This window comes from Bos indicus, chromosome 5 (genome assembly GCF_029378745.1).
Source record: "Bos indicus isolate NIAB-ARS_2022 breed Sahiwal x Tharparkar chromosome 5, NIAB-ARS_B.indTharparkar_mat_pri_1.0, whole genome shotgun sequence".
Lineage (NCBI taxonomy): Eukaryota > Metazoa > Chordata > Mammalia > Artiodactyla > Bovidae > Bos > Bos indicus.
In genome coordinates, this window is record NC_091764.1 from 67,652,765 (window position 1) to 67,666,024 (window position 13,260).

The following is a 13,260-nucleotide window of genomic DNA, read 5'->3' on the forward strand; positions in this document are numbered from 1 at the left end:
ACATACTCTTCTTTACAGAATTCCAAATAGTACATGTAGATAATCCCCCTTCCAGGAAGTGGAGCTGAATCCTCCTTTCCTTTTTGAACGTGGGCTGGATTTAATGACTGTCTTCTAGAGTGTGGAAAGCAGGAAACAGTAACTCTAGAGCAGAGAACCTTGGCAGATGCTACCCTAATAACCAAGTGATCGAGGTTTGTATCAGCCAGTGATGTCATGTACCCCCTGACATGTGAAGGAGGGCACTTCACCTCTGGTGGTATTCAAAAACTCAGCCTAACCTAGAATATGTGAACAAAACCAAGGAAAGAAGCCTCATAGGAGGAGACTAAGGAGACATGGCAACTAAATGTCATAGTAGCCTGGATAGATGAAAGCTGGGGAAATCCAGAATCAGACCTAGTTCTGGCATGTGTGATCTGTACCACGGTCATGTTACATGAGGGCATTCATGGAAATGCAGAGGGATTTGGGAACTGTGCTGTCTTGGCAGTTTTTCTGTAAATCTAAACTTACTCCAAAAGAATCCAAACCCTAGAAATACCTCTCACTAAGCACATATGGTCAATGTCACTTTTATTATAGTTAATTTACAATCCACATTTGCCATTACAGTCAAGCTTATTCAGAGAAATAAGCCAAAATTATAAGGGCAAGAGACTGTAACTACACTCTGGGTATCTATCAAACTACAGAAGCTGATGATATAAACTGGCAGTTTTCAAGATTACCTGGTCAAGCCATAACTAAATCAGTTAAATCTACTGAGCACTTCCTCTTGCAGTTTGTATTAGGTGCTTAAACACAAACAATTTCATTCATTAAATTCTAAAAATACATATTTAATTCTCATTCACAGAGTTCTTGGCACAGTTGAATTTTGATGTTCCTGTTGTCTTTCTTTCAGTCCCAAAAGCTCTGTTTTAAGTTCTCCAGGTTTGGGTGGAATTTCAGGTATTCTCTATAAAATACAAAAACAAAATATACAGATAACCGTGCTTTTTTACACTGTGAATGTGACCTGAAAAACATCAAAGAAAGCAAAAAGTAAAAAAGAACAAAAGCCCCCTGCCACTCAATGATAAATTTTATGAGGACCTGCTGTTGATCTAAGTTACTTTCTAGCCCTCTGTTTACAGCTATCAGCATGGCTACAGCTTAAGTACTAAAGGACTCACAGAAAGTTTGCATCAATATTAATTGACAGGCCACAAATTTGAACAAGGTTTCCCACACTGGGAAATTCTTTCCTGCACTATTTACTGACCTCTCTAACACGCCTAGCCAGAAAACAGGTATCAGGAATCAATTCCTTTGTTAAGAAACAGTGCCTACTATGTGCAAAGCATAAAGCAGTAGGCAAAAAAAATTACAACACTGCCTTCAAGAAAAGTGACTTCTCAAATTGGTAACAGCTTTAATAAGACAATTCACAAACCATGGTATGGTTTAAATATTGGTATTGTATCGTTAAGTGAAAGTGAAGTTGCTCAGTTGTGTCCAACTCTTTGCGACCCCGTGGACTGTAGCCCACCGGGCTCCTCCATCCATGGGATTCTCCAGGCAAGAATACTGGAGTGGGTTGCCATTTCCTTCTCCAGGGGATCTTCCCGACCCAGGGATCGAACTTAGGTCTCCTGCATTGCAGGCAGACGCTTTAACCTCTGAGCCACCAGGGAAGCCCATAGTATCGTTTAAATACCACCTATTTAAATATTCAATACCTTTGGTATAGCCACAAAGTTGCACATCCACCACTATAATAAATTTAGAGAACATTTCATCACCCCAAAAAGAAACCCCAAACCCATTAGCAGCTGTCCGCATTTCCACACAACCCTCGCACCACCACCACCATCATCAAGCCACTGCCCTGTCTATAGGCATGCCTCTTCTGAACATTTCATATAAATGTATCACACAACATGCAGTCTTTCATGACTAGTTTTTTTCACTTAGCATGTTTCCAAGATTCATCCATATTGTCACCTATATCAATACTTCCTTTTAGGACCAAAAAATAACTCCATTGTATTTATTTATTTATCCACTCACCATGTATCCATTTATTTACATGGATACAAATAAATGTATCCATTTATTTATCCATGCACCAATTAATGGATATTTATTTGGATTGTTTCCACTGTTTGGCTAAAGTGACAATTCAACTTTGATTAAAATAAAGCACTTATTTACATAGAAATACATAACCAATTTTAATATGATTTTGGCATCAAAAGTTAGGAATGTTGGCACAGGTCCTAAATAGCAGTCTTTGTATATATGGCTATTTCTGGAGACAGCCAAAAATAAATGCTTTAACAAGGAACTCTGCTCAATAGTATATGGCAGCCCGGACGGGAGAGGGGTTTGGGGGAGAATGGATACATGTAGATGTATGGCTGAGTCCCTCTGCTGTCCACCTGAAACTATCACATTGTTAACTGGCTACACTCCAAAATTAATTAAGATGTCAAAAAAAGAAAATATCATAGTAAGTGGTGTAGAGAAAGGCTTTCAATATTTTAATTCAGAAATGTAAAATTCAAAATGTCTAAAGTGCACTTTACTTAAAATGACTCAGGATGAAAAAAAATTATGATCAACAACAAAAAAAAACAGTGCTTTAAAATGAGTCCAGAGACTGTCTTTTGACCTCCTATGCCTCCAATAGTAAACACATGACAAGTTAAGAAAAACAGAACAAGTAAAGTAATGCCGGGGAGAAGGAAATGCAAAAGGGAAGCCTGAGGAGAAAACACTCAATTCCAGGACAGAACACTGCCTTGAGTCTTTGAATCTGCTCCTGGACTGGATGATTAGGAAAAGGTCCCCTTAAAGCAGCAGTCCCAAACCTTTCTGGCACCAGGGACTGATTGTGTAGAAGACAATTTTTCCACAGCTCAGGGGTGGGGGGTGGGGGAGATGATTTCGGGATGATTTCAGCACATTATATTTATTGTGCACTTAATTTCTTAATCGAATGCTGCTGCTGATCTGACAGGAGGTACCGGTCCAAAGCCTGGAGCTCAGGGACAACTGCCTTAGAGCTTCTGCCCTAAGACAGCACTGAGCACAAGCCCCAGGCAGCCCTCCTGGTCTCCTCTGCTCTGAAATGCACCCCGACTTCTAGCTGTAAAGGCTGAAAGCCTACTGCAAAGGCTGGTGATAGTTACAACAGTGACAATAACTGCTGGAACAATGCCAACAGACACAGATAAAAGAACATAAATCCCTTAAGTGTCAGCAAAGCCAACAGCCTCCTATACACAGCCTGCCAGCCCTGGCCATCAAGTCCCTACAGAGGTCCCCCACTGCCGATGTCACCACCCAGTCAGGATGAGGTGGCCTGGGACATGTCAATATGCCCCTTCTAGAGATTTCTGTCCCATGCCACCTCCTCCCAAGGTCCAGGCAGCTGCTGGTAACAACCCTTGAACGTTCTCGCTGACAAGATGGGAGAATGAGGGGTTAATTCCCAGGCATTCCTCTCTTTGTGAAACCTGTTTGATGTCTATTCCTGCACAAGCTAAAGATCAAACAAACTGCATTTCTGTGGAAGGTTCTTACCCCTTTACTAACTATCCTTGATGATTCCCTAAAATTCAAGAGAAGCCGTCTAAAGTGGTAAGAAAGAGTACTGCTGCATTGTTTGCACAAAACCTAGATACCAACTAAATGTCCACAGAGAATTGAGTAAATAATATATGGAATATCTATATTATGAAATACTATTCAATGACCAGAAAGAAAAAAAGCTATCAATATAAACAAATCTATCCATACAGTCGTTAACCAAAACAAGGAATCCACAGAGAAACACGTATATGAGTTTATCTTTATATGAGGAAAAAGCACCCCACAAACTCTGTGTGTGTGTGTAAATCTGGAAGAATATGCCAACCAACAAATGGCAGTTAACTGGGGAGTAGACTGGAGACAGGGAGTCGTCAGTGGGGGAGGTTTTCCCTTTTAGTCTGTGTGCTATACTAAGTTGCTTTCAGTCGTGTCCAACAATTTGTAACCTTATGGACTGTAACCCACCAGGCTCCTTGGTCCATGGAACTCTCCAGGTAAGAATACTGGAGTAGGTTGCCATGCCCTCCTCTAGGGAATCCTCCCAACCCAGGTCTCCTGTGTCTCCTGCACGGCAGGTGGATTCTTTACCACTGAGCCACCAGGGAAGCCCATTCACATCCATAGCATAAAACACCAAGCACATTCCTGTAGTTATTTGCACTGTACTTCCTTGCCTCCATCTGCCCAGGACCGTAACTCCTCAGAAGTATCTCTAGTTGTCAGTTCTAATCCAAAGAATGCTTATTAAATTCCTCCCTCCTTTGAAGGCCTACATTCATTCCTTCACTCAACAAATATTCACTGGGCATCTACTACACTCTAAGATCTTTTCTAGATGATTGAGATAGGAGAGCAAACCAGACAGGCACAGTCTCCCCGCCCTGGAAATTATACTCTAGTGGAAGAAACAAAGAACAAGTAAAGAGACAAATGAATAAGATTACTGCAAATTGTGACAAGTGCTCTATCCGAAACGAAGGACTAAGATGGAATTCTTTGGGGAATTCTTTGGGGGCCATACAAAGAACACTCATTGCTGGAGGAGATCAGATCTGAGCAGAGACTTTAAAGTTCTGAAGAAGTAAACCAAAACAAAATCTGGAAAAAAAAAAAAAAAGGCATTCCAAGAAGAAAAAAAGCAGGACCCTGAGGTGAGGACAGGCTTGATGAATTGGAGAAACAGCAAGGAAGTGTGTGTGGCTGCAACAGAGGGAACAAAGAAAGAGGAGAAGATAAGGTCAGCGGCAGGCAAGTGACAGACCCAGTAAAACCTCAAAACTGCGTAGACTGTTTTAAGAGCACGCCATGTATTGCTCTAATGGCCACGAGATGCCACTGTAAGGTTTTAGGCCCCAGGCAGATGCAATCCTAATTTCAACATCACTTTTGCAGAGTTCCAAAGAATAGCAAGGAGAGATAAGAAAGCCTTCCTAAGTGATCAACACAAAAAAAGAGAGAAAAACAATAGAATGGGAAAGACTACAGATCTCTTCAAGAAAGTTAAGAGCTACCAAGGGAACATTTCATGCAAAGATGGGCTCAATAAAGGACAGAAATGGTACGGACCTAACAGAAGCAGAAGATATTAAGAAGAGGTGGCAAGAATACACAAAAGAACTATACAAAAAATATCTTAATGACTCAGATAACCACAGTGGTGTGATCACTCACCTAGAGCCACACATCCTGGAGTCCGAAGTCAAGTGGGCCTTAGGAAACATCACTACGAACAAAGCTAGTGGAGGTGATGGAATTCCAGCTGAGCTATTTCAAATCCTAAAAGATGACGCTGTGAAAGTGCTGCACTCAATATGTCAGCAAATTTGGAAAACTTAGCAGGGGCCACAGGATTGGAAAAGGTCAGTTTTCATTCCAATCCCAAAGAAAGGCAATGCCAAAGAGTGTTTAAACTACCGCACAATTGCACTCATCTCACATGCTAGAAAATTAATGCTCAAAATTCTCCAAGCCAGGCTTCAACAGTACATGAACCGAGAACTTCCAGATATTCAAGCTGGATTTAGAAAAGGCAGAGGAACCAGACATCAAATTGCCAACATCCATTGGATCATAGAAAAAGCAAATGAGTTCCAGAAAAACATTGACTTCTGCTTTATTGACTATGCCAAAACCTTTGACTGTGTGGATCACAACAAACTGTGGAAAATTCTTCAAGAGATGGGAATACCAGACCACCTGACCTGCCTCCTAAGAAATCTGTATGCAGGTCAAGAAGCAACAGTTAGAACCAGGCATGGAACAATGGACTGGTTCCAAATTGGGAAAGGAATATGTCAAGGCTGGATATTGTCACCCCGCTTACTTAACTCATACGCAGAGTACAACATGTGAAATGCAGGGCTGAAGCACAAACTGGAATCAAGACTGCCGGGAGAAACATCAATAACCTCAGATACGCAGAGGACACCACCCTTACAGCAGAAAGCAAAGAGGAGAGCGAAAGTGAGGAGAGATGAAAGTGAAAGAGGAGAGCGAAAAAGTTGGCTTAAAGCTCAACATTCAAACAACTCAGATTATGGTATCCAGTCCCATTACTTCATGGCAAACAGATGGGGAAACAATGGAAACAGTGACAGACTTTATTTTCTTGGGCTCCAAAATCACTGCAGATAGTGACTGCAGCCATGAAATTAAGACACTTGCTCCTTGGAAGAAAAGCTATGACCAACCTAGCCAGAATATTAAAAAGCAGAGACATAACTTTGCTGACAAAGGTCTGTCTGGTCAAAGCTATGGTTTTTCCAATAGTCACGTATGGATGTGAGAGTTGGACTATAAAGAAAGCTGAGCACCAAAGAATTGATGCTTTTGAACTGTGGTGCTGGAGAAGACTCTTGAGAGTCCCTTGGACTGCAAGGAGATCAGTCAATCCTAAAGGAAATCAGTCCTGAATATTTATTAGGAAGGACTGATGCTGAAGCTGAAACTCCAATACACTGGCCACCTGATGCAAAGAACTCACTCACCGGAAAAGACCCTAATGCTGGGAAAGATTGAAGGTAGGAGGAGAAGGGGATGACAGAGGATGAGATGGTTGGATGGCATCACCACTTGATGGACATGAGTTTGAGCAAGCTCCTGGAGTTAGTGATGGGCATTCGGGAAGACTGAATGCAGCAGTCCATGGGGTCGCAAAGAGTTGGACATGACTGAGCCACTGAACTGAACTTTGCCGCTGTGAAAATGAAGTGGTCCAGGAGCGAGGCGCAAGGACTCTCCGGCACTCACCAGGTCTGGTCGGTAGTACCTATGCACCACCTCGGCGCCGGCGCACATGGCCAGGAGGCTGGCAGCGAACATTTTCAGGTAAGACGACCAAGACACACCCGCGGGCATCTTCGGAGAGCTGGACGGGAAGGGAAAGCAGCCGGTGTTAGAAGGTCCTGAATAAGCCGTGAGAGGAAACGAGCCCGACTGCAGCGCAGCTGCGGAGTCAAAACACCTGGGACTTCAATTATGAAGAGGGCGCTGGGCGCACGAACGCCCCCTAGAGGCGGAAGACCAGCCCTCCACAGGTTCGGAGTGTGGGGACCCGTCCTTCGGCGTTCAAAGGCGGCCCTAGCCGAGCGAGCGGAAGGCCGCAGGGGGTGGTTCCGCACCAGATGGTTTGCCGCGCCCCTGGAACTCCAGGGAGGAGAGGGACTACAGACCGCACTGCCCAGCCTACACGTGTGCCCCGGGGGAGACTATACCGCCTGCTGCACGGGCGCTCGGCAGCGGGTCAGAGGACGGCGGAAGGGCGCTGGGGAGCCGGACGGGTGGCCGCGGGCCGGACCGAAAGTGCGGGGGATAAGAGCTGCGCCGGACCGGAAAGCGGTGTCACTGCCGGCGCGGGAACGTAACCCGGACGGAAGTGGGGCTTTCGGCCTGAGCATGCGCCTTCTCTCCCCACCCCCCGCCCCCTCCCCCACCCCCCGGGACCCCAGGATCTGGGCGCTCTCATCATTTTCTTTACAAATGAATTTTCCTTGCAGATGTCGAGTCTTGAGCCGAGCTCTGGCTGGATTGTTGCATCGTGTGTGTTTTCCCACGCACAAAGGAGGTTGCTCCCGTTTCTGCCTTTCACCAGCGGGTGGAGAATCGCATACTGAGCCATGCGTGCTTAGGTGAGGCCACTCTGGAGCAAATGAAGTTAAAAAGCATTCTCTCTTGTTCCCTGTGAAGGAAAGTTACACGCTCAAAATAGCCTGGAGTTAAAACTCCCCTCCGGGTCCTCCCCACCATTCTATGCAAAACAGAACTCTCTCACCGGAAGGGAAAAAAATGGACTTTAAGGTTGATTACACCCAGCTCCCAGCCGGTCCCAGTCTCTGGCTGATCTCCAGAATTCCTTGCCCCAGCCGGTTAAGAGATAACTAGCCCGAACAACCTTGGAGAAGAACAGGCCCCCTTAAGACAGTAAATGTCCACATATATGCCTATGTATACTTACTCATTTCTTGGGTTAGCGCAGCAGCTCACTAATCTCACCTCATTAAAGGTGATCTGTTCTTGTACAGTGCCCCTCTCGTTCTTTTTCCGAACCTTACCTCCTCTAACTCCCTTACCCTGCACATCGTTTGTTACCTGAAACAGAGCCACACCCAGACAGCTATGACATTGTGCTGTGCTGCCACTGGAAAAATGGAAGAATGAAATCAACATTTAGCCTATGTGTTTTTAAGATTGTGTTTTGCAGACAAAGTAAACAAACTTATGGTTACCAAAAGAGGAAAGGGGTGGGAAGGACGGATAAATTGGGAGTTTGGGATTAACAGACACTACTATACATAAAATAGATAAACAGCAGGGACCTACTGTCCTACTGTATACCCCAGGGAACTATATTCAATATCTTGTAATAACCTATAATGGGAAAGATTCTGAAAAAGAATATATATTCTATATATTTGAGTTTATCTGAATCAGTTTGCTATACACCTGAAACTAACACAACACTATAAATCAAGTAAATTTCAAGTAAAACAAAAGATTGTGTTTTGTTTCATTAAGCAAAAGGTTAATGAAAGACAATCCAAACCTATGTATAATATATATCATGATACAGTCACATTTTTAAAAACAAGTTTATGGTGGTATATTTGACATTCCATAAACTGCACGTATTTAAAGTATACAATTTCGATGAGATCTGACATACTTGTACACCTGTGAAACCATTACGAGGATCAAGATTATGAACACATCCGCCACCTTTAAAAGTTTCTTTGCACTTCTAATTCTGCCCACACAGCCTCATTTCTTAGGAAACGGTTGATCTTATTTTCTGTCACTACAGACTTGTTTGCACTTTCCAGAATGTTAAAGAAATGGAGTCATACAGAATGTACTATTTTTGGCCTGGCTTATTTCATGCAGCACAATTATTTTGAGATTCATCCACACTGTTGCATGTATCAGTTGACTCTTTTGTATTGCTGAGCATGTTTATACGACGATTGGCTTATCCATTCACCTTTGGTGGGCATGTGGGTTGTTTCCAGTTTGGGGCTAAAATGAATAAAAACTGCTCTGAACAGTGAAGAGTGCCAGAAAAACGTGTACAGATCTATGAATATATGCTTCCACTTTTTGCATACATTCCTAGGTGTAGAATGGCTGCAGCCAAGGTGGGTATGTTGTTGTTGTTGCTAAGTCACTTCAGTCGTGTCCGACTCTGTGCGACCCCGTAGACGGCAGCCCACCAGGCTCCCCCGTCCCTGGGATTCTCCAGGCAAGAACACTGGAGTGGGTTGCCATTTCCTTCTCCAATGCAGGAAAGTAAAAAGTGAAAGTGAAGTCGCACAGTCGTGTCTGACCCTCAGCGACCCCATGGACTGCAGCCTTCTTGGCTCCTCCATCCATGGGATTTTCCAGGCAAGAGTACTGGAGTGGGATGCCATTGCCTTCTCCTGGGTATGTAGCTTAACTTTTTAAGAAATTGCCAAACTGTTTTCCAAAGTAGTTATATGATTGTACATTCCCATCAACAGTGTATGAGAGTTCTAGTTTCTCCACATACTCTTCAACACAGTGTAGCACTCTTTTCAAATTTTAGATATTCTAATAGGTGGGTAATGGTATCTCATGAATAATCATGCTGAGAACCATTTGGGGAAGTGTAAGTTCAAGTCTTTTGCACATTTTAAAATTGGGTTTTTTAAATTATGAGTTTTGAATCTTCTTTATACATTATGGATCACTTCACTTCAGTTGCTCAGTCCTGTCCAACTCTGCAACCCCATGGTCTGCAGCACGCCAGGCTTCCCTGTCCAACACCAACTCCCGGAGCTTGCTCAAACTCATGTGCATCAAGTCAGTGATGCCATCCAACCATCTTATTCTCTGTCGTCCCGTTCTCCTCCTGCCTTCAATCTTTCCCAACATCAGGTCTTTTCCATTGAGTCAGTTCTTTGCATCAAGTGGCCAAAATATTGTAATATTATAAACTAATAGTGTACTTATAGTATTGGAGCTATAAGATGGATCTGATCTACAAATACTTTTTCCCAGTCTATACTTTGACTTTTCTTAATAACCTTTTGAAAAGCAGAAGTTTTAAATTTTAATGAAGTCCCATTTCCAGTTTTCTCTTTAATGGGTCATGCTTTGCTGTTATATCTAAGAAATTCAACCCAAGGTCATAGATTTTCTCTTGTATTTTCTCCTAGAAGTTTTATAGATTTAGGATTTACAGTAGGTCTATGATCCATTTTGAGCAAAACATTTTGTATGGTGCGAGGTGTGGGCCCAAGTTTTGTTCTGTTTGCATGTGTGTGCTTAGTCACTCCAGTCCTGTCCAACTCTTTGCGACCCCATGGACTGTAGCCCACCAGGCTCCTCTGTCTATGAGATTTTCTAGGCAAGAATACTGGAGTGGGTGGCAGTGCCCTCCTCCAGGGGATCTTCCCGACCCAGGGTTCAAACCAGAGTCTTTTGCACTGCAGGCAGATTACCACTGAGCCACCTGGGAAGCCTGTATGCATATGGCTATCCAATTGTTCTAGCACCATTTCTTGAAAAGATGCTAATGCTTTCTCCACGGAATTGCCTTTGTACCTTTGTGGAAAATCTGATTAATTCTCTATGTATGTGTCTTTCTGGACTCTATCTTTTTCCATTGTGATACCACACTATCTTGATTACTGTTGCCTTATAATAAAAACCAGGTAGTGTAGTCCTCCAGTTTTTTCTTTTTGCTATATTCACTATTTTGTTCTATTTTTTTAGATTACACGTATAAGTGATATTATACAGTTCTTTCTTTATAAAGAATGTTTTGGTTATTCTAGATCTTTGAGTTTCTGTATGACTTAGAATCATCTCAATTTCTACAATAAAGGCTGTAATGATTTTGATTGTCATAATATTCAATCTGTAATCATCTTGACAATATTGTCTTCTGATCTATGAATACAACGTATCTCTCCACTTATTTAGGTCTTACTTAATTTATCTCAGCAATATTTTTTTAATTTTGGGGAAATGTTTTTTACCAGATTTATCCCTAAGTATTTCATATTTTTGGTATTATTGTGAATGGTGTTTTTCTGATGATTTGTTGGTAGTATATGGAGTACAACTGATTGTCCTATATTGATCTTTTATCCTACAACTTTAACAAAGCAGATTTCTTTCCATAATGTGAGTGGGCCTTATTCAATCAGTTGATGGCTTGAACAGAACAAGAAGGAATTCTCAAGAAGATGGCCTTCAGATTTGAACTGGAGCCTTGGCTCTTCCTGTTCTTCAGCCTGATAGCCTTCAAATTTGACCTGTGACATCTGTTCAAGAGTTTCCTCCTGAGAATTTTAAGGATTAATACACAGAAAGCACTTAAAGCAGTGCACAGTACAGTCAGTAAACGTATGCTGCTGTAAGTTCTACCATCATCATTACCACTGTTATCAATATAACTGCTGTCTTTAGTACCCATTCACCCTGCAAGACCCCCCCTATTCCACAGCGACACTGCACATTTAATCTTCCTCTTTAACACCTGTCAACAGGGTCAAGTAATAATTTGTAAACCGCAGTTCAAAGTAAAAATGCAGGCCCCTGTTAAATGAATAATTTCGAGATGTCAGTAGCAGAACAGTTAAGTCAATTATGGGGCCCTATTCAACTATTCGGGCCTCCCTAGTGGCTCAGTGGTAAAGAATCCACCTGCTAATGCTAATGGGTTCAATCCCTGGCTCAGGAAGATCTCCTGAAGAAGGAAATGGCAACCCACTCTAGTGTTCTTGCCTGGAAAATCTCGTGGATAGAGGAGCCTGGCCGGCTACAGTCCATGGGGTCATAAAAGAGCTGGTCACAACTTAGCAGCTAGACAACAATAAATTCAACCACACAGATCACACACCCATAAAGCTAGCCCTGCCTGCCAGCATCAGAGACGATTCCTATCCAAGATGATAGCTTCCTACTTCTTGAGCTTCCCATTAAAAACCTGCACTTCTACTTAATTTCCACAATATTCTCACCTAATTCAGGCATTTAAAAATATATTCAGGATGGGAAACTTCCTGGTGGTTTACAAGTTAGGACTCGCATTCCCACTGCAGGGGGTATAGGTTCCATCCCCATGGGGGAGATAAGATCCCACATGCTGTGGCAGCCAAAAAAAAAAATACAAGAATACCTTAAGAGATGTTGCTTTAAACCTTCTCCAGAACAGTTAGCAAACCCAGAGAGAAAAAGAGGATGGGCTGTTGCTAAAAAGTCACTAAAAAGTCACTCAACAGATAGTCACTGAATACCGCCCATAACTCAGATTCTGAGTGATTATCTACCAATAAGAAGAATATTCATGTAAGTTCTGAAGAGTTTAAAAATGTTCGAAGTTTCACTTAAGCAATTCATAATACAAATCAAAATTTCTGTATTTACTCATGAAAGCCCTTTTCTGAACCCTAGAATGAAGAAGACAGAAACAGCAGAGCTTCCACCATTTCCCAGCTCGTATATTAATCAATGAGTGACAAAAACCCTGCTGTAAACCACTGAGATTTTGGACTCATCTAGTACGACAGCATAACCTATGGAAAGCTAATACAGCAGCCAAGTCTCCCATCATGCAAACTAGAGAAACAGCAAAGCCTATTTTCATGCAGAGTTAATGAAGTCCTTATACAAAAACCAGTGATAACTTGAGAACTAATGAAACAAACACGAGGGGCAAAGTCATCAAGAAATGAAGGGTTAGCCCAGAAGGTTGAAAGGAGGAAGTCATACTTGAATGCCATCTACTCTCATAGACTTCGAACTTTTATATTTCTATACAATGGAAGTAAAGCAGAGAACAGCTCAGGTAAAGTTTCATTTTACAAAACCCTTTTACAATCACCGTCATTTCACATATTGAGACCCAATATGGTACAGTGCCCAGGAGTCCCAAGTTTTCTGACTGTAAAGTCTCTTCTTTTTCTTACATCACAGTAATTACTTGGTAATTAATGCAAAGCACTTTTTTAATCATAATAAAATGATGGATGGAAAAGCCCGGATAGTTCTAACAAGCATAAAATCCGCACCTACACAGCGCCGAGGACTTCAACTCGCAAGCACCCCCCTACCCGGGCATCACCGAACAGTCAGGCAGGACAAAAGCTTACGTCAGCAGAGTGCTTCCCCTCCCAGACTTTTTATCCTCCACCCTTCCCGAAAGGCCAACTGGCA

At 42.5% G+C, this 13,260-nt stretch overlaps 1 protein-coding gene across 7 annotated transcripts; it reads right to left on the reverse strand.

The window, feature by feature from the left end:
- Window positions 1–559: 559 nt before the first annotated feature.
- Window positions 560–13,227, reverse strand: UQCC6 (ubiquinol-cytochrome c reductase complex assembly factor 6). 7 transcript variants are annotated; one of them, XM_070789643.1, is made up of 4 exons: window positions 13,120–13,227; window positions 7,663–7,759; window positions 6,832–6,949; window positions 560–961 (listed from the first exon to the last, which is right to left on the reverse strand). In XM_070789643.1, the coding sequence occupies exons 3-4, from the start codon at window positions 6,937–6,939 to the stop codon at window positions 854–856; spliced, it is 216 nt and encodes a 71-aa protein (XP_070645744.1). In that variant the 5' UTR covers window positions 6,940–6,949; window positions 7,663–7,759; window positions 13,120–13,227; the 3' UTR covers window positions 560–853. The 7 variants fall into 7 exon arrangements, with proteins under 7 accessions (XP_070645744.1, XP_019816759.2, XP_070645743.1 ...); XM_019961200.2 differs by having other exon boundaries at window positions 13,116–13,202; XM_070789642.1 differs by lacking the exon at window positions 13,120–13,227 and adding an exon at window positions 8,036–8,506.
- Between the last annotated feature and the right edge of the window lie 33 nt (window positions 13,228–13,260).

Bases quoted from the DNA above. Each gene is read 5' to 3' on its own strand.
- UQCC6 (XM_070789642.1), bottom strand. The intron at 6,950-7,662 runs GCAGAAACGGGA...CTTCCCGTCCAG, and splicing joins TCTCCACCCGCTGGTGAAAG to CTCTCCGAAGATGCCCGCGG. The intron at 962-6,831 runs GTGAGTGCCGGA...TGTATTTTATAG, and splicing joins GGTACTACCGACCAGACCTG to AGAATACCTGAAATTCCACC.